Source organism: Pleurodeles waltl, chromosome 8, assembly GCF_031143425.1.
Source record: "Pleurodeles waltl isolate 20211129_DDA chromosome 8, aPleWal1.hap1.20221129, whole genome shotgun sequence".
In the NCBI taxonomy this organism is placed as follows: Eukaryota; Metazoa; Chordata; class Amphibia; order Caudata; family Salamandridae; genus Pleurodeles; species Pleurodeles waltl.
Genome location: NC_090447.1, coordinates 595,331,338 through 595,349,929, shown reverse-complemented (window position 1 = coordinate 595,349,929; position 18,592 = coordinate 595,331,338). Strand labels below are relative to the sequence as shown.

Below are 18,592 nucleotides of genomic sequence, written 5' to 3'. Positions count from 1 at the left end.
TAGCTAAGTCTCCTTTGATGTATTGGACTCTATAAGTACCTTGGCCGAACAACCAAGGTTTAATCTAGTAGGCAGTAAAGATTTGAGTGTAAGAAGCAGCCATCATGCTCAAAGCTTGAGAGCCACTCAATGCTGTTTGTCTGAAAGGCAATACACCTTTATTCAGGAGAATGTGGGGTACTAGAAAGATACATAAGTGATCTAACACTCAATTGGTAAATAACTGATATGTTAAATATTTATTTACAAGAGATCCACACGAATCTATGAAAAGTGGTCACATTTTTAAAGACAAGTCTATGCTTTCATGCTCCGGAAAACAAATCTCACAATATACCCTTGTGTTGGGCCATTTAGAACAGATTCTTGGACAGAAGGGTCTTGTCAATACAACTGGATACAAATCTGCTTAATAACGTAGCACAATCAAAAGTGGGAATAGTCAAGCTAGGAACCCTGCAACAGTACAAGGAACCAGTTGGATGTTGATCTGTACAAAGTTTAATTTAAGATTCCAATAGAGTTGAAGTTGTGGGCAATACTTTTCTGATGCGGGGGAAACCCAAGGAACCAGGAGCACTATTGCTAAAGATGACCTTGGGTGCTCAAGGTTTTAACTCTGCAGTGTCTGGGACTACTTGCTCAATTTGCTTGCTGAAGTTCGGGGCACGTATTACGTCCCACTACTTTGAAAGATTACCAGCCATCACTGCGGGAGAATCAAGCAATCATACTAGGCAACAACTTATCTAAAAGGCATTAAAATTAACACTATACCACCTTGGTGTTGGTCATATTACTACACGAGTTCTCAATTATTTCCCTAAAGCCTGTGATACAGTGCACAGAATGGTGCAATTTTTTAAGCACACTTTTTTGGCTCAGTACTATGTTCTAAAAGCCAGCTAGTAACTACTATCCCATTGTGAAAAAAATACCCTGCCATCCTGTAGATCTTGACGCATGACTAAGGATTTAATGGCGTGTTTGTTGGACTCACAATAGACTGGCCTCTTAATCACAATGATGGAGACACACTGTGATATTGTTATTGTAAATTATGACTTGAGCACCACACGATCTGCTGTAAGAACAGCTCTGTAAAACCCTGCCGTAGCCTATCAAGTGACTTTACAACATTTCAGTTAACTGGATAACAGGCAACCAACAGCACCTGCTAACATCAAACTACTTTCCACCCCTTACATTTCTCAGGCAGTTGGTACCTGTACTAAACAAAGAATTGCATAGGGAATTTGGTTCAGACCTCCAGTCTCAGCCAGCAAAAAGTAAGCACTGTCAAATCCAACAAGACTTGCCTTTGCCACATGCCTTTGTACTGTCAATGTTTGTTTTGTCATGGTTTTTTCAAACCTTTATGGTTGAGGGAACTGTTGGTCACTCATCAATCTAAAAAAAAAAAAAATGGTTAAAAATGAAAATATTTTTTGCTTTAAAAAAAAATCACACATTGCCACCGTGGCACCTGGCCCTAATGGGAATTTCTTTGTGTGCATATGTGTTCTTTGTGAAAGGGCAGAATTCTGCCACTCACAGTGAAGTTAGCCAATGGTTGAAGTGAGCTGACCCACCACTCCATGCTGTATGCTCTAGAGGGTGGAAGAAAAACATGAATGATACATTAGCAGACCTGGAAAAAAAAGGGCTGGCTGAAAACCTCTAAACACAAGTATACTATAGATATATTGTTAGTAAAATGAAAATGTATTGCTAATACCACATTTAGAAAAACATGCAACTCATTACAGCTGAGGTATCCATCATACTGACTGCAGAACACAAACAAGATGTATGATAAATTTCAATGGTATACTAGTCACTTGCCAGACAATCTTCAAATATTATCACTTGCAGGGCCTATTCCTCCAAAGGACCAGGAATCATCATCAATGAAAGATCCGTTTTCACACATACCAGATCATACATTGTGTTGGACATGGCATCTTTAGGGTGGTCTTACCTCAGACCTTTTGTCTTTCCCTCCTGTTTTGTTGCTGTACCTTTTTGTTGCCCTTAGGACTCACTGATAATCCGTGCTAACGTGCAGGTGCTTCTCCCCCTACAAACATGGTAACATTGGTATACTCACAATTGGCATATTTAATGTACCTGTAAGTCCCTTGTAGAGTGTGGTAAATCATACATCCAGGGCCTGTAAATTAAATGCTACTAGTGGGCTGGCAGCACTGATTGTGCCACCCACCTAAGTAGCCCTATAACCTGTCTCAGGCCTACCACTGTGGAGCCCGCTTGCACAGTCCCACTGCCACCCCGAATTGGCCCTTAAAGCCCCTTGCCAAGAGTTACACTCGCCTTTTGCTTACATCTAAGTCACCCCTAAAGTAAGTCCTAGGGAGCCCATGGGGCATGGTACTATGCAAGCAGAAAGGCGGGACATGCATCTCGTTGTTCCCATGTCCTGGTAATAAAAAACCCTTCATGTGCTTTTTCATTATTATGAGGCCTACCACTCGCATAGACCAGCATTAGGAATTCCCTATAATAACCTTAAGTTGTAATTCCTGATCTGAGAGGAGTGGCTGCATCATGTTTAGTACCACTGGAATGGTTATAATAAATCCTCTTTACTCTTTACTGGTAAGGTTGGCTTCATTATTACTAGTCTAGAAAGGCCACTTTTAGAAAGTGGACATTTCTCTGCACTCACTGCCCTGTGAGCCTACAGCCTCCCTCCAATACATGTCTGGCTTCGGTGGGGTGACAGTTCCATGTGTGCATTCCCTTCAGACACCCACAATACAGCACACCCAGCCATATCTACATATTGATGGGACTTCCTGGGGAAGGGGTGGGGAGGATCTCCCACTTACATTTCAAAACATAAGGGCTGGGGTACACACAAGAGGGCTGATTATCCCCCACTGGCTGTCTGAAGCCGAGACTGACTTGAAAGGGGGACCTGTGCATTCACAAGGCTTCTTTGTGGTCATTCCCCACTTCCAAGGCTCTTTTCTGAATAAGTAGTAGACCCCTGAACCACTCAGTAGATCACCCCTGGATCAAGAAGAAATCTTGCTGGAGTAATGGCTACTGTGCTACAGGGACGGCCAACTTGCTGTTATTTGACTGTTTCCAGGAACTGCTGCCAGACTTTGCTGAGCTGCCCCGCTGACTGCAGACCAACACCATGTCACCACCAAGTCTACCAGGATGTCTCAAGGGCTTTGTCTGCTTGTCCTGTCTTTGCTACAAATTGTTCCCTTGGCTGCTACTGGCCTTTTCCCAGGACCACGGAGACTCCCTCTGCGGCACAGCATTCCCACTCGAACTTCCCGAGAAGCCGTCGCTCTCTGCAGGCATCCCCTCATCAGTGCGCCCCTGCTCCTAGGACAACAAAGCATCCTGCACCATCCCCGGGACCACCATCGTGGTCACGGGACTGCCAACCCCCCACCGGAAGGCCATTCCCACCAGAAGAACATAGTGCAGATGAACTGGGACAGCCAGCATTGGGGAAGCTGCCTCCACCCTCCCTCGCGCTCCCCGAATCACTGTAACAGAAGAGTCTTAGTCCAGGTGGAACAAGGAGTCTGCAGTTAAGCCTCCTCCCAACGGGAATAACACCAGTGGCCGGCTCAAGTTGGCACAAGAGTCAGCATATCGGTCGTGCCGAGCACTTGGACCACCGCTACTGGGGAAGCTGCCTCTGGCCCCCCCCTCACTGGAATCGACGACTCCGGGACTGGGCAGCACCCGAGGAATCTGCCACTTTCCCTGGGCCCCTGTGTCCTCGTCGCACCAGCCAGCCTTCCTTGCTGTGCAAGCGAGAAACCCCCTGGCCCATCGGAAGCACCATTCCTGGCCGCTCAATGGTGGTGAGTGCGTCCAGAGAATTACCATATTTACTGGAAACAAGGTGCATCCCCATTTTGCAGACCTCGCGCTCAGCACATTGCAGGTAGTGAATGACCTCTGCCTACGGCACCTGGAGAGTTATTTACACACTGTATCATCTGATAATTGTACCTTTGTCGTTTGTATACATTTTTGAGCATAGATAAAAAGATTATCTATTTTCTTTCCAAACATCGTGTGGAGACTTCTTGTAGAGCATACAGGGGATTATTGGGAGTGGGATTGCACAAATACTTTACACACTGCCTTCTAAGTTTAGCCTGCCTGCTCTGTGCCAAGCTACCCGAGAGTGAGCACAGGTTAATCTAAGTTGTGTTTCTGACTTACCCTGACTAGAGGGATTGGGTTCTGCTTGACTAAGGTACATATCCTAGCCAACCAGAAGCCCCATTTCTAACACATTGTCACAATGAACAAGATTCAAAAGAAAATATTACAGTGCATATAGCCACACTATGACTCTTTTTGGGAGGAAGGGGGCTAGCAAATGCAAAAATGCACTAAATAAATGTTATAACTTCTAGGTAGGGTGGTACCTGGCTTCAAAATCACAGCTACCGCATCCCAAAAGTCCTATACATTCAGGGGCTGCCTTTTGGTTCCATGTAAGACTGTTTAACACTATTCAAAAGCACTAAAATTGTATTGATAAAAATAAAAATAAAAATATACTAGATATATAAACTGTACGAAGTTTAAGGGATTGAGCTGAAACAAAAACACACTTTTTTGCACATCTTATACAGAGAAAAAGGAAAACTAGCCACAGTTAGTCTATACTCTAATTTGAACATACCTATGATGGAATCCCTGCGAAACACATCTCTGTCGAATATGTAAAAGGAGAGGTGACGAAAACTCCGAGGAATTTCACAGTAAAAATCTTCTCCGTAAAAGGGACTGAGGACAAGAAAGAGAAAATACAGTTAAGTGTTATACCTACAAGTGCTTGATGTCAAACCACACTTCAGCATTTAAGAATCTAGAAGTACCAAGGAATTTTGCGTCACAAATGCTGTGATTTGCAAATTCAAAGGTTAGCGATGGCAAAGTCCCATTTTATGTATTACACCCATCTTGAGATCCAGAAAGGTTTTTCCAGTCCACAAAATAGGGTTTTTCAAACCCTGCCAAAAGCAATTTGAAATGGGTGTGTTTTGGAAATTCCCTCAAAATTGTAAGGTGTGGATCAATGGTTTGAGATTCCAGTCACAAACCATTGATCAATTGCTAAATCCCAAGTTGAGGTGTGATATGCACAGCAATCCCCTTTGAAGTTGCATTGAAGATCTTCAAAATGAAAACTTTTTTTTTTTAAAGCAGCCCCATTTCATTTAAGAAAAATGTGCGTCTTTAAGAAAAAGGTTTCCAATTTGAAAAAAAATACAGAGATGGTGTTCTGCTGTCCCGTAAAGGTCACCATTCATGTGATTGCAGTCAATACCAAAGGGTTGTAAATTGGGACCTGCCCAATGTATATTCATTGGGAAGTTGTTCTGTTACACTGTGTGACTCCCTTTTTATCCATCTAACCCATTAAGTACATAGGTCAGTGCTTCCCAACCTGTGGTCGGGAGACTCTTGGGGGTCCGTGAAGCCTCCTCGGGGGGTCAGCGACTGCTTAGAAAATGTAATAATATTAGCAGATTAGGTCCCCAGCTTTCAGTAATGACTTATGGGAAGGGGGTGGGGTGTAGGGGCCCGGATTCCGAAAATGATGATGTGGGGGCCCCTGGGTTCCTGAACTTATAAAGTGGGGGTTCACAGAAGTCAAAAGGTTAGGAACCACGGACATAGGTCATTTTGCAAAATCAAATTGGATTTTCATACAGTTGTGTGCAATCTGTGATCACTTATTGCAAATCAAATCTTAGCATATCTGGCCCTTAGCGCTCACAAATTGTGGAATACTTCCAACAGCTCTGTCTCTCCAAATGTCCAACGTACTGCAGTTACAACACATCTCAGTTAAAGAAAATAATATCAACTCAGGGGTCATCACTATGGTACTTAAAGCATTAAATACATTTCCATTTGGTTTATCCAGGTTGCATATGTGCAAATTTATTCTATCAATGTTTTTGCTTAAACAAGAAAAAAAGGCATGACAACCATTTCATTTATGTAATTTTCGATAACAATCAAAAGCAAAACTATAAAAGGAGAACATATATTACAACCACTCAAATATTAATACAATACAGAAAAAGGCCTTATTAAAAAGATAATAATACCATTGTTAACTAGCCTACTACTTTCTACCTTAGCTATTCTCCTAATAAACTTAACATGTGTAGCTTGCTTTCCAATCCACATTAAAACACTGTAATAATGATTTATAACAGTGGATCCTAACCTGGGTCCGGGGACCTCTGGGGGTCCACAACTGCTTAGAACATTTAATAATTTTAACAGATTAGGTCCCCAGCTTCCAGTAATGACTCAGTGGGAGTACCCAGATTGCAATAATGATTCAGTGGGGGTCCCCAGGTTCCAGTATTGATAAAGTGGGGGTCCAAAGAAATCAAAAGGTTGGGGACCACTAATTTAGCAAGTAATGCCCTTTTGGCAGTAGAGGACCGGATTTCAATGTCCGTGTTTTTGTATTATTGAAACTCCTCGATCATAGTGATATGCAAATCAAAATACCTATTATACAGAAGAATTCTAAAGCCCCAACCCTAACAAGCATTGGCAATACCAATAGGTTGGGCTTATGATCGCACTGTCAAGGCAGACCTAAAGTTCCATGAAGGTTAATGAACGCCCTCCTCCCATCTGTGCTGCTGCCAGAGAAAAATACAATAAAGTATTTAGTTATCTAGACACTTTAATAGCATTACAATGTCATATCTGTGCGCCCTTAAAAGTTCAGCCCCAGTTCACTGTGTATATAGGCAAAATAATCACAGCTGTGTGGAGGGCACACATTTTTTGTGGAAGCACACAACTTCTGCCCAATCAAAACATGTACTCCTAACTCCCAACATGTGGGCGGTGCTAACGTTCCTCTCTAGTGATGCTCACAAAATTGTCAGGTGACAGCTGTGCTGTTAATCCAGACGATCAAAAGCATACAACCTATCACAGCTTACAATGTTTATTCAATATGGGTGGCACGCTCGGAAAGTAAAAGTAAGGGAATACAAACATTTGTCTGCGTGGCCAATAAGAAACACAAACCGGGTTGCCTAGAGCATTTAAAAAGACTTATACCAGCCACCTTTCCAAACTGAACTGCCACATACTAAGAGCTCCCAAAACTAATCAATACCCTGCTTTGATTAGTGGAATATATTTAACGATTATGTCACCTGCGCCTAATTTTCCCTCAGCAATTACTTACCAATCCATATTTAGATTTTTTGACCATTTGATTACGACTATCCCAGCTAGAGAATCTTCGGGGGGTATGTTACACACAAACAAATATTCACTTATAATTCTCTGATGGCATTTAGATTCTGAAGAAGTAAAGTGAGGCTCTTGCCACAGTTGTAACTTTAAATTCGTTCTGCATTGCGCATCTAGCGAGATCACTTAAAGACTACACACCTAAAAATGTATAGTCCATAGAAATGGCCATATACCTTGTATGCTAGACAGAGAGGGCGGGATTTGTCTTGCTTTACCTAGGCAACATAAATGCATGCTTGGTCACACACAGAATCATATAGTCGCTTAAGGAAATAATTTTCCAAATTATTTAGCCACTAACTGTAGTACGTTTTGCTAGAGTTACACAGCTGAGCATTTAAATTATTATTTGAACAATAGCCATAAGTGACAAATACGACATACAAGCCACACGGGTCCTTTAGGAAAAAAGACAATGAAGAGCCTTCGATCATACTACTATACACAAATGCCATTCATGTATTAGTGGTAAAGTGGGAGGAGGCGGGTGGGAAGAGTAGCTACCTGCCACATGGTTGTACTATCATACACATCCAGAGTGAGAATGTCAAATTCCTGTCTAGATTGTGCTAAACCACACTGATGCATTTTTCTGTCCTAGAGCTGGAGAGCCACAACATTTCAAATGAAGTCAAGCAACATCCTACTACACATAATTAGCATTGCAACATTTTTTCTTTGACCCCTCAATGACTTTACATCCAAGTCGCCTTCAGGATATATCGCAGGCATTTAAAATACATGGGCAGGCACTTGAAAAGCTTGAAAGGTAGCTTTTGTTCAGGCAGACGAGAACCATGCTACATACATTTCATGGAGACATAACTACTATAGGAGGTCGTAAAGGGGAGGTTCTCTCTAGGATCTGAGCAACACTGTAATAATGATTTATAAAGTAATGGCCTTTTGGTAATCAAGGATCAGGGTTGAACGTCCGTGTCTTTTGCATTACTGAAACACCTCTATCATAATGATATGCCAATTCAGATCCAAACAAACAGCCCGTCTCAAAAATATGCTATTGATGTGTAAAGTCGGCAATCTGGAATTGGCACGACATAACTGCACTTTCAGCAGCTCGTGAGTGGAGGAAGGTTAAGCTTAGGTTCATTTAAATTGCCTCGATTCCCAACAAAAAAAGTTGTAAGGATAAGTACCCTGCTGTGCCAGGAATCGCATCTGCTCGCATTCCTGGCCTGCTCAGTACATTTTGCATAAGTGAACACAAGGTCTCTGAGAATTAGCCTAACAATGATGCCACAGGCCCTAAAGTCTCGACAAACGTGAGATGCTAAAAGATATCCATAACTGGTTACAGTGGATCCCTCATGTTTCTAAGCCCCAGTGCACTGCACAAGGACTACTCTGCAAGCCACTGGGATGCGAGCTACATTTTATTTTGCTTCTACATAGCATGTTTAAAGGTATGTGCCTTCATAATCGTTCATTAATTACAATTTATATTATCAAACTGTCCAAATATTTCGTTCATTAAATCAAATGTATATTGTCAAACTGCAGTTGTCTACTCAAATATTTCCCCCTCAGTACCAACAACCTCACAAGTCTCCTCACTTCCACCCGGGCCACATTCTACAAATACATCATCCCACATTTAACAGTGAATTCCCACCATCTGAAAACTTCTCAAGCCATAGCTGAGCAACACTGATGCCTTCCTTATACAAGGCACCTTCCCCCCCAAAAAACGTCACCTACTGCCTCATCACCCACATCGTCTTTCAGGAAATGGGTGAGAAGGAAGTTGCAGCATCAGCAATATGACCATCACACTACTTAAAGATTACTTGTTCAGGCCACAACGCAATACAGAAACAGCAATCACCATGAGGCTGGTGAGTCACGCCTTACCAACGATAATAGCAATGGTAACCCCTAACTTCTATAACTCTATGGCACCTGTCCACTGCTTCGGACTGTCGACAATCCGAGGGTGATCCACATTATGGCCTCACATAGCTGGATCTACAATACTACCCTCAAATGGTTGCCTTCTGACAAACACAAATGAGATTTTCGAAATTAACTTTTCAAGGCCAAAACGCACACCAATGACTGGTGATATAGCCAAGGACTCCATCTTGTTAACCTTTTGTCTTCAGTCTTTATAGATAACTTACAATTGCTACTAGGAATTTCAGCAAGATCCACAAGAACATGGGCGAAATTGATACCTGAAGATCTTATCCTGTATTGGCACTGACCCCTTAAATACTACCTTACACCATTCAGTATTTCATGCCGAAAGGCCAACCTAAACCCATAGAAAGATAGTTGGCTCCAATTCCTAACAACAAATAACAAGTGCAATAACTAGACAGGCTCACTGCTATGACTTTAAGACATGTATGTATCAACTTTCTAACAGCGTGAATTCCATTTCAGCAACAGTATCTCGTTTTCAAGTTCCACAACTCAAAGAAAACGTAAGTAGTCTTGGACCAGCACTCAATTCTTCTAAGGCTCCAGTCACATCCTCCAGAGTCTGACTTCCGGAATTGGCCATATCAGTATTGGTTTTTGTCGCACCTAGACAGCAGCAATCCCCTGCTTCCTGTCATGCCGGATCTCCATCTCACACAAATGCGCAGCATTCTTTATGCAGCTACACATCATAAAGGTTTAAGAAAAATACAATTATGCTCATGCTTCAGGATCTCCATTGGCTCCATTTACCGTCACACATCACCTTTCCTTGTTTTTGTTAGATTTTATGTATTATGTGAAACATATATATCACACATTTTGTACAGTTCCTCTGCCAATGTCCCAGCTGCTAAACAATCAGAATCATTATAAAGTCTAATGTACACTGGACAGAAACACAATACTCGATCTCCGGCTAACTACTGCTCACATATTATCACAATAAAATATCTAATTTAAGAAATGTATGAATTTCTCCCACTCAGCTTCAAATAATGAAGGCTATTTCTCGCAGTAAAGCTCATCCTTTCGCACCACTAGATGAGATCGTTTTTCCAATCCAGATACATTTTAGCATAACCAGCACCTTTCCACTATTGTAGAATTGGGTATGTGCCACCTAAACGTTTGTCGTGATCCAAAGATTCCTGTGTGGGTTGCATAATTGTATCACAGAAGTATCCTTAAAAGAACTAAGTTCTCATTCATGTTAATATTTTAATATAGAATTCTTGACATTTTGCTAAACACTTTCCACAGACGCCTGCAGTCCTTAAACAGCTGAATAGCATGTGTATGAGACTGTATACCATTCAACTGTATGCAAGTTTTACTTGTCACAATTGTAACTCACCCCTTCCCGTGCACAGTATTCTACTGCTTTGCAGCGAGGTTTGCACTCCATAAAACTGTTAAGGAAAATTTCTTCAGGTACCCACAACAGGGATTCTACTCTTCCTCCTGAACGTGTGTGATGTGTTTTAAAATACATGTACACAGTTGGGAATCATGGAAGTGACTACATTGACTACTGAGGTAATCATCATTTTAAGGGTTTGAAGTCTGTCCCACCAAGTTATGTGTATAGGGGACCAGGAGTGAGAAGGTCTTTGGACTTTATATATGGTTTGGGCTCCATTGTGTCACAATGATATGGATAGGTCGCTTGTAAACCAGATACTTGATAAATTTGGGTTGCCATTTGAGTCCTGAATCTCCTTGGTATGTCGGTAAGCTATATGGGTTGAAAGTACATACCCCAGTTTTGTCTTTGTTTAAGGAGTGTCCAGATGCCTGGGAAAAATCGTGAACTATGTTAGTGATTGCTGGGATGGCCTTCCCAAAGTTGTCGGAAAAAACGAGAATATTGTCCGCACATGCAGTAGTTTTGTAAGATGCAGTGCCAAAATCAAACCCTTTAATTTCTGGGTAAACATTGATTAGTTTAGTAAGTGGATCAATGGAGAGTAGAAAAAGCAGAGGAGAGAGGGGCAGCCTTGTTGTGTACCTTGGTGAAGGTTGAAAGAAGTAGAAACTGCACCATTGATTCAGATTTTTGCTTTTGGGTTGGCATACAGTGCCATGAACATTTTCCTGAATGATTCCCTCAGGTTATGTGTCTCGAAAAATGACTGCAGGAACAGCCATGAGACCTTATCAAAGGCCTTTTTGGCATTGAGTACAATAGCCACAGTTGGTAGCATGGAGCGATGGGCCTTTTCTACTATGTGATAGAATGTGCGTATGTTGTCTCTGGCAAGTCCACCTTTAATAAATCCCATCTGAGAGTTGTGAATAAGTTTAGGGATTCATGGGTCAATTCACTCAGGTAACAGTTTTTTTTTTTTTTTAGAAGATTTTGCCTTCCATGTTGGGGAGGGATACTGCCCATTAGTTTTAGGTAGGTGGGGTCTTTGCCCTCCATAATTATTACTATGAATATGGCTTTGGAGGCAGTTCGTGAGACCCTGCCTTGTATGGCAAAGTGGTCAAGTGTGTCTTTTAAAGTCTTAATTGTAGATCTAATAATTTTTTATAGAATCTTATGGGGAAGTTATCTGGGCCTTTCCCAGAGCAGAAAGAATTTATTGCATTTACATATTCCTCCGTTTCTAGTAGATTTTTTCAGAAACCAAAATTGATTTTATTGGAAAAGTCCGGAGGAATGCTAAACAGTCCACCTTATTGATATTTGTCTGAGGGCTGTAGAGGTCTGCATGGAACTTTTTGAATACCTCTAATATTTCTATGTTTCTAGCTTGTCGTGAACCATCCGGTGCTATCATTTATGGTATAAGGTTACTAAGATTTCCTAATTTACGGGTGGCCCTCTAAGTCCTTATCTGCCCTGTTAAACTATACTAATCTTTTGGATTTCTGTGCATGAACCTTTAAGTGTGCCCTTTTTCTGATTATGGAGTTATAGTTGTATTTTAGTTGTTTGGTCTGTTTTAAAACGATCATCTTTGGAGTGTTGAAATGCCATCTCTTTCTTGTTGATTTCACTGCCTAATTTCTAGTGTTTCTTTTATATCCCTATTTCTCTTGGACATGCAGTTAATGATTTGGCCTCTTATGGCACACATAAATGGGTCCCATACGAGTAAAGGAAAGTGACTGAAAACTCATTTTCTTTCAAATACAGTATGATTTTTTTCTCTAGTTTGTGTATGTCTGAATCATTTTCTAGGATTTCGGTGTTTAAGCACCATATTGAGTGTCTTTCGGTTTCTATTCTGTGTTTCAGAATAGAAGCCGATACTGCTGCATGATCTGATACACCAATAGGATGAGTTGTGGCACTGGAGGTGGCAGGTAAAAAGAGATGTGTCAACTAGAAGGTAATCAATGCAAGAAAAACTTGAGTGGGGAGAATAATGTAACATCGTTACCCTTAGGGTTGTGAATCCTCTAGAAATCTAAGAGACCATGTGTAGTGCACAAGTTGAGGATTTGGTTGTGTCCCCTAGGAGGTCTAAATTTGAAAGTTGGGTTCCGGTCTAGTATGGGATCCACTGCGAGGTTAAAATCACCTTCCAAGAAAATTTTGGAGTTGTGTGGGATGTCTGCTAGTTTCCTGTTGAGTGTGCACCAGAAATGTGGGTCATTCCCATTGGGAGATTATATGTTCATTGTATAGAGGTTATTTTGACCATTATTAAGTCCGGTAAGCAACCATCTACCTTCAGTATCGTGTTCTGGGGAGATGATAGCTAAACCAGATCTCTTAGAGATTAAGGAGAGCACGCTATTTTTTCCTACAGGCATCGGAAGCATATCACCTGTGACCTAGCCCTTTCTCAGTGATAGAACTTCTTTAAAGACAATTTTTGTTTCTTGTAGGAAGACTGTCACCCAGCATGTCTTTACAATACCCTGATATTTTAGTTTATTTGACTGAGCGATTCAACCCCTTGGAATTTAGGGAGATTATGTTTAGCGATGTCATTGTTGCCAGTTGTGGTTACAGGGAAGGGTTATGGTTAGAAGGGGGCTTTCTGAGTCCTTAGAAGGTACTGCAAACAACATCATAGGCCTAGTTTTTCCACTGGATTGGGAAGAGATGAAGGGTGAACAAACGTTAGGAGTATCATCTGCAAACTTATATAACTTAGGTGGGTTTTAGGATCACAATTCTGTGATTCTGACCCTGATCCCACCTGGAGGAGTCTGTAAGAGACCAAGTGCATTTGGAGAGCTTTGAGTAGAGGATGGCCATATGGGCTGTCCCGGACAAGCAGGGCCATTAAGATTAAGTGGACCTACGAGCTGAAGTGGGGAAGCAAGCCTTCCGCATTCTGATTTATTTAATAGGGGTATGTCGGAAAGTAAACTTTGTAGGCCCAGATTTGCTAATTCTACATGTTGCCAAGCATGAATATGAATAATACATTACTCACTTGTTATAACAGCATAACAGGCAAGACAATGAATATCCTATGAACATAACTGATGAAGCAATAGCAAACATGAAAGAAATTAATATAACTTCAGCACCCATAGCCTATCAGTGTTCTATTATGGTTGCAGTATCTTACAATAGTAGACAGTTTCTATACATGCTACTATGTTCACATAATTATGTACACCATAAACGTGTATTCTATATCTTGCATACCAGTGAATGGTTAACTATACTGATGATTATAAAAAGCCCTAGTAGGAGTAGAGCATGGAGCGCGATTATGCAACTCATGATGAATTAGGGAGCTATATGAGTCCCATAGCCAATCAGGCATTCTTTGTCAATAGAAGTGTGCAATGGCACCCACATACTCGTCTGCGAGAACTTCTGCGAAACAGAGTCATGGAAAACAAAATTATTGATGGGCCTTACATCAGTGCCTAAAGGTGCATTGCCTAATATAAGCCTAAGTGGGAACTTAACAAATATATACTTGAAATAGGCAACATTTGTAAAAATTAGCCCATATTAATAGTCATGTACTTCAAAACAACAGAATGCTAACCATATATTCATAAACTCAACTACGATTTCCATTAGCTCTCTATACCTTATATAGGTCATCCCTGAAGGTGACAGGAGAGGTGGCAACTTTCGACAGCACACCAAGTTTGTACATTCTTAGCCCCACAGAAACTCATGGAAATACAGGCGATGTCAAACCACAGAAACATGAAAAATCAGCAGGCATGAGAGAAGACAACTGTAAGTTCACCCTGTTATGTAAAGGAAACATATGTCCATGTCAACTAGAAATGGAGTGAATTTGAAGGTGATTGAGGATTCTGTCATTGACACTGACCAACAGACAAAGTTATAGCTCAGCCAAAGATGATGTACACTTACAGTTGTCACACTAGTATCAGGCTGGCCATAATGGATGTCTTTGGGTGGTTTGAAACTGGATGAATAAAATTTTTAGAACTGAAACTCACCCCAATAAGGCATTTAGAATGTAGTCCATATCCATCTGTGTATCACATTTGTTGTCCAAGAATATATAGAGCTCCATCGGGTCTGTATAGATTCTTGATTGTCCTTTAAAGGTGATTCTAAACCTTGATGGGCCAGCAAATGAGTATGGATCTCCAATTCCATGAGGCTTTTTTTTCCCGTAGAGCAGGGAATGCTTTGACGGATAAATGTTTCTCTTGCATAGTACTGAGATATGGAAGTTTTGTGGTCTTGCAAGTTTATCGCTCCGATTCTCATCATTTGAGCTAAAATGTGCCCAGTGTGCTGGTGGCATAGAGGCTTAGATATCACAGAGCGCAGGTGTGTTTTTAGGCTTATAAGACTCTGTGGGCTCTATTGATTTCAAAATCTTTGGAAACAAAGATTTAAAGTGCCTCAGGATCCATGAGATTAAGATGTCAGTCGCTGATTTGGACGCGCTTTCAATTCCCTCTGGCAGTCCGAAGATATGCAGGTTGCTCCTCCGGTTTCAGTATTCGAGTTCCATTATTTTAGGTGTAAGAGAGGATGGTGACCATTCTAAGCCTTGTAAACATTTAGTTTGTGCATTGTTGTAGTCATCAACAGAACTTATTTTTCATTCAGCATTTGATGTTCTTATTGTTAAGTCTTTAAGGTCTTTGTGGATTCTCTCAGACTCAATTTGCATAAGATTAGTGTTTGTTTTGGTGCTTTGGGATATTTCATGAACAATGTTTAGTTTTTTGAGAATCATCTCTAGTGTGGAGGAAGCCTCTGGTTTCTCCTTTCCTGGAGGACTCCGGGACAGAGGATTGTTTTGAACATTTCAAATTAGCTTTTGTTTCTTTCTCTTTCAAGTTGAGTTCCTTGAGTTTAACTATTGTAACAGGCTAGAGGAGGTAAGAGGACAGTAAGTTCCAGAGCATTTGGTTGGCCACTTGGATGGGTAGCAGATAGCGATGGGCATCTGCAGGCATCAAGACTGTGATGCTCTTCCCAGTGCCTGTCAATGTCAGATGGGTTGATTCCAGTAATATTGTAAGAGCAGATCACGACAACCACAACCATCACACCAGCCCTAATAGTCAGCAACGTTCTGTTTGCTTGACTCAGGAACGTGGATGAAGGAGAAAATGATCGGACCCAGTTCAGGTACTGTTGTTTGTATTTAAACTATTAACTCAGTCTGGTGGGGTGACCTTATATACATCTTGGGCAACATGCGAGATTGAGTCTGCTCAAGTAGCCAGATGAGGTGTGAGCTTTAACTGTGCAGTTTGCTCACTATGCTGTAGGCTGTGTAGTTGTGAGGAGTAGGTTGGAGGAGTAAGCTCCTGTAATTGAGCTTATCCTTATAGCATGGAGGTTTCCTTCTTAAAACAGCTACTCATCATGAGGAGCCAATGCGGAGGGCAGGGAAAAAGCTGGTGTGTTTATCACTTAAAGAAAGGAGGCCGGGGTAGTAAAGCCTGTAACTTACAACAAATCACTGAGATAAAAATCACTATATCGTGATTCTGTGTACAATTTGATTTACTAGTAGTTGCTTTGGCCTGGTAGACGGTGTCTCCTCGGAGCGTTTACTGCTCCGTAGCAGCCGCCATTTTCTTTGTGATACCATGCTCGATGAGTAATTCAGGGGTCCGTTGTATCAAGAGGTAGCCCGGGATGCCAGAGTGCCACAGAGCCTCCTCTCAGTCTCTGATATCCCCGCTGATGCCTTTACGCTGCTGAAGTATCAGTGTGCAATGAGGGTTGCCTCTGCTTTCAGATACGAGCGGTTACCTTGGTTGTGCACCAGATCCAAACACAGCCAGAGTTAAGCTGAGAAATGAGAGTCGTGAGTCCCAGAGATCTGCAGGTGTCCTCAGCCGATTACTAACACCTTTGTCACATGACACCTTGGTTTGGGCGTTTCAGGGAGGTCGTAATGCTCTTGTGTGTGCCGGAGGCTCGCCAGAGCTGAAAAGCGAGCCACCATCTTGGCCATGCACTAAGTGATGCCCCTCTCAATGAGTCTATTTTTGCCATATGTAGTTGGGTTTGACATGTGACATTAAATTCTCTTTAGGGATTATTAACAAAACAGTAAAAAAGAAAGTACACATTTCAGTGAGGTAAATAATGTCATGTCCAAAGCATTCAAGGATATATCTCAAGATCACATATTCAGCAAAAAGCATTTTATATTTACGAGGTACATGGTCCAACACTATCCCATTCAACAATCACAAGCCCTCCTCCATGAAGATCAGTGGCTATACAAAACAAGTGCTTACAAAACTGCAGAGCGTGATCAACAGAGAAGCAGCAGGCTCACTAAAACCACTGGGCATGATACACTTATATTTCAGTGGCAGGAGCACGGATTGTGATTGCCGGGGGCCAAAGGGTTGTTCCTCTAATGGAAACTAAAGCTACTATTAGAGGAATGGTTTTGGTGTTCCTAGGAACCATATGATGTCACTAAAGCCAGATTTTCTGCAGGGAAAGGATAGGCTGGTTGATCTAAATAACAGGAGGGCCACTGGGAGTGACCATTCTAACATGGGGTAAAGAACTGGCAGCAGAGCAGCACGAGGAGAGCAGGATGGGACTATTACATCAAGGACTGTAACAGTTGCAAGATATACTTTATTCTCCATTACCGAATTCTTACTAAAGGCTCAGTGGAACAGGGTAAACATCTGGGAAATGCCATGTATTTGATGGATAACCCTTCCAAACACTGACATATAGGAAAAATATAGGAAAGCCAATGGCTGAATGATCTACAAACCGCTTTATATACTTTTCTATATATCCATTTTTAAGAACTGGTGACACTAGCTCTTACAGCAGACAGGATTGTATCCAGACTAAAAAAGTGACAGGAACCTATTTTCAAAGCTGGAAGGCAGAACAAAGGAGATAAGCAGCTAGGTGTTGGAGAGAAAACAGGGAGGGAGTGTGTCAGAGATACCAAGGACGGGTTTCTCTCCAACTCATTTTGTTTTGCTTCAGACAGAATTTTCATTTTTTTCCTGTGTGAATGATGAATAACTATAAATCCTTGGGGAAAAGGGCTTTAATGCAACTAAAACAGTTCCTAAAAATGCAGCACTGTTTTTGTTTCTTTGTGTCTTAAAGTGATTGAAGGTCTTCCAACAATGTTTGTTAACACTGAAACACTTCTATAAAACCATTAATATTGATACAAATAATTACAACCAACTACATTGCCTCACTCTTTGCAAGAATGTTGCCCTTTGTTTATATATGAAAAGTTGCTCTTCCAGTTTATGAGATATGTAATAATTTCATCATGGTCACTGTATTCCCGGTAATCATGAATCAACTAATAACACTGAAATTATGTAAATGTGCATTCAGAAGGATCAGTGCACTCTGTCTGCATCACTGGGCAGTGCAACATGATGCACAGCAGAGGGTGCTCTTCTGGCAAAGGCCTGGTGACACTAAAGCCCTCTCTTTATTCCTGTACTTTATTAGATTTTACCTAGGTGGTGCTAAAAGCAAAATGTTAAAGTTACTTTATAATTTCCGGGTTATTACTACAGGCATGGAGTTAGCATTCTGTTTTACACCTTCCGCTGCATTGAAAGGGATACAGCTAAATGTATCAAACCTACTTAGTAACGAAAGATATCTATTTCCATTTACTCCAAAACAACTATAAAGTATCACTAGCATCACAACCTTGCCATAAGGTCAGAAATTCTTTCAAGAGAAAAGCATGCTAACATATGCATAGTTTTGCCCAGAACATAAAAGGCATTTCTGACGCTCAAACTAGAAGCTTCCCCCTCCTTCCTCATAATTTAATTGGGTATAGAGGTGCCACATCCTAGCACATTAATTTATTTCCTTACAACTGTTAGTGGTATGGTATTACTAAAATAATCAGTTCAGCTACTGATGACTGGCTGC

At 41.3% G+C, this 18,592-nt stretch overlaps 1 protein-coding gene across 7 annotated transcripts in view; it reads right to left on the bottom strand.

The window, feature by feature from the left end:
• The window catches only part of RASA3 (RAS p21 protein activator 3), an 821,322-nt gene that overhangs the window by 450,337 nt on the left and 352,393 nt on the right, over positions 1–18,592 (bottom strand). For all 7 annotated transcript variants that reach the window (XM_069204628.1, XM_069204627.1, XM_069204630.1 and 4 more), the window contains one exon: positions 4,694–4,797. In XM_069204628.1, coding sequence (XP_069060729.1) covers positions 4,694–4,797 — 104 coding nt within the window. The remainder of the gene's footprint in view (positions 1–4,693; positions 4,798–18,592) is intronic.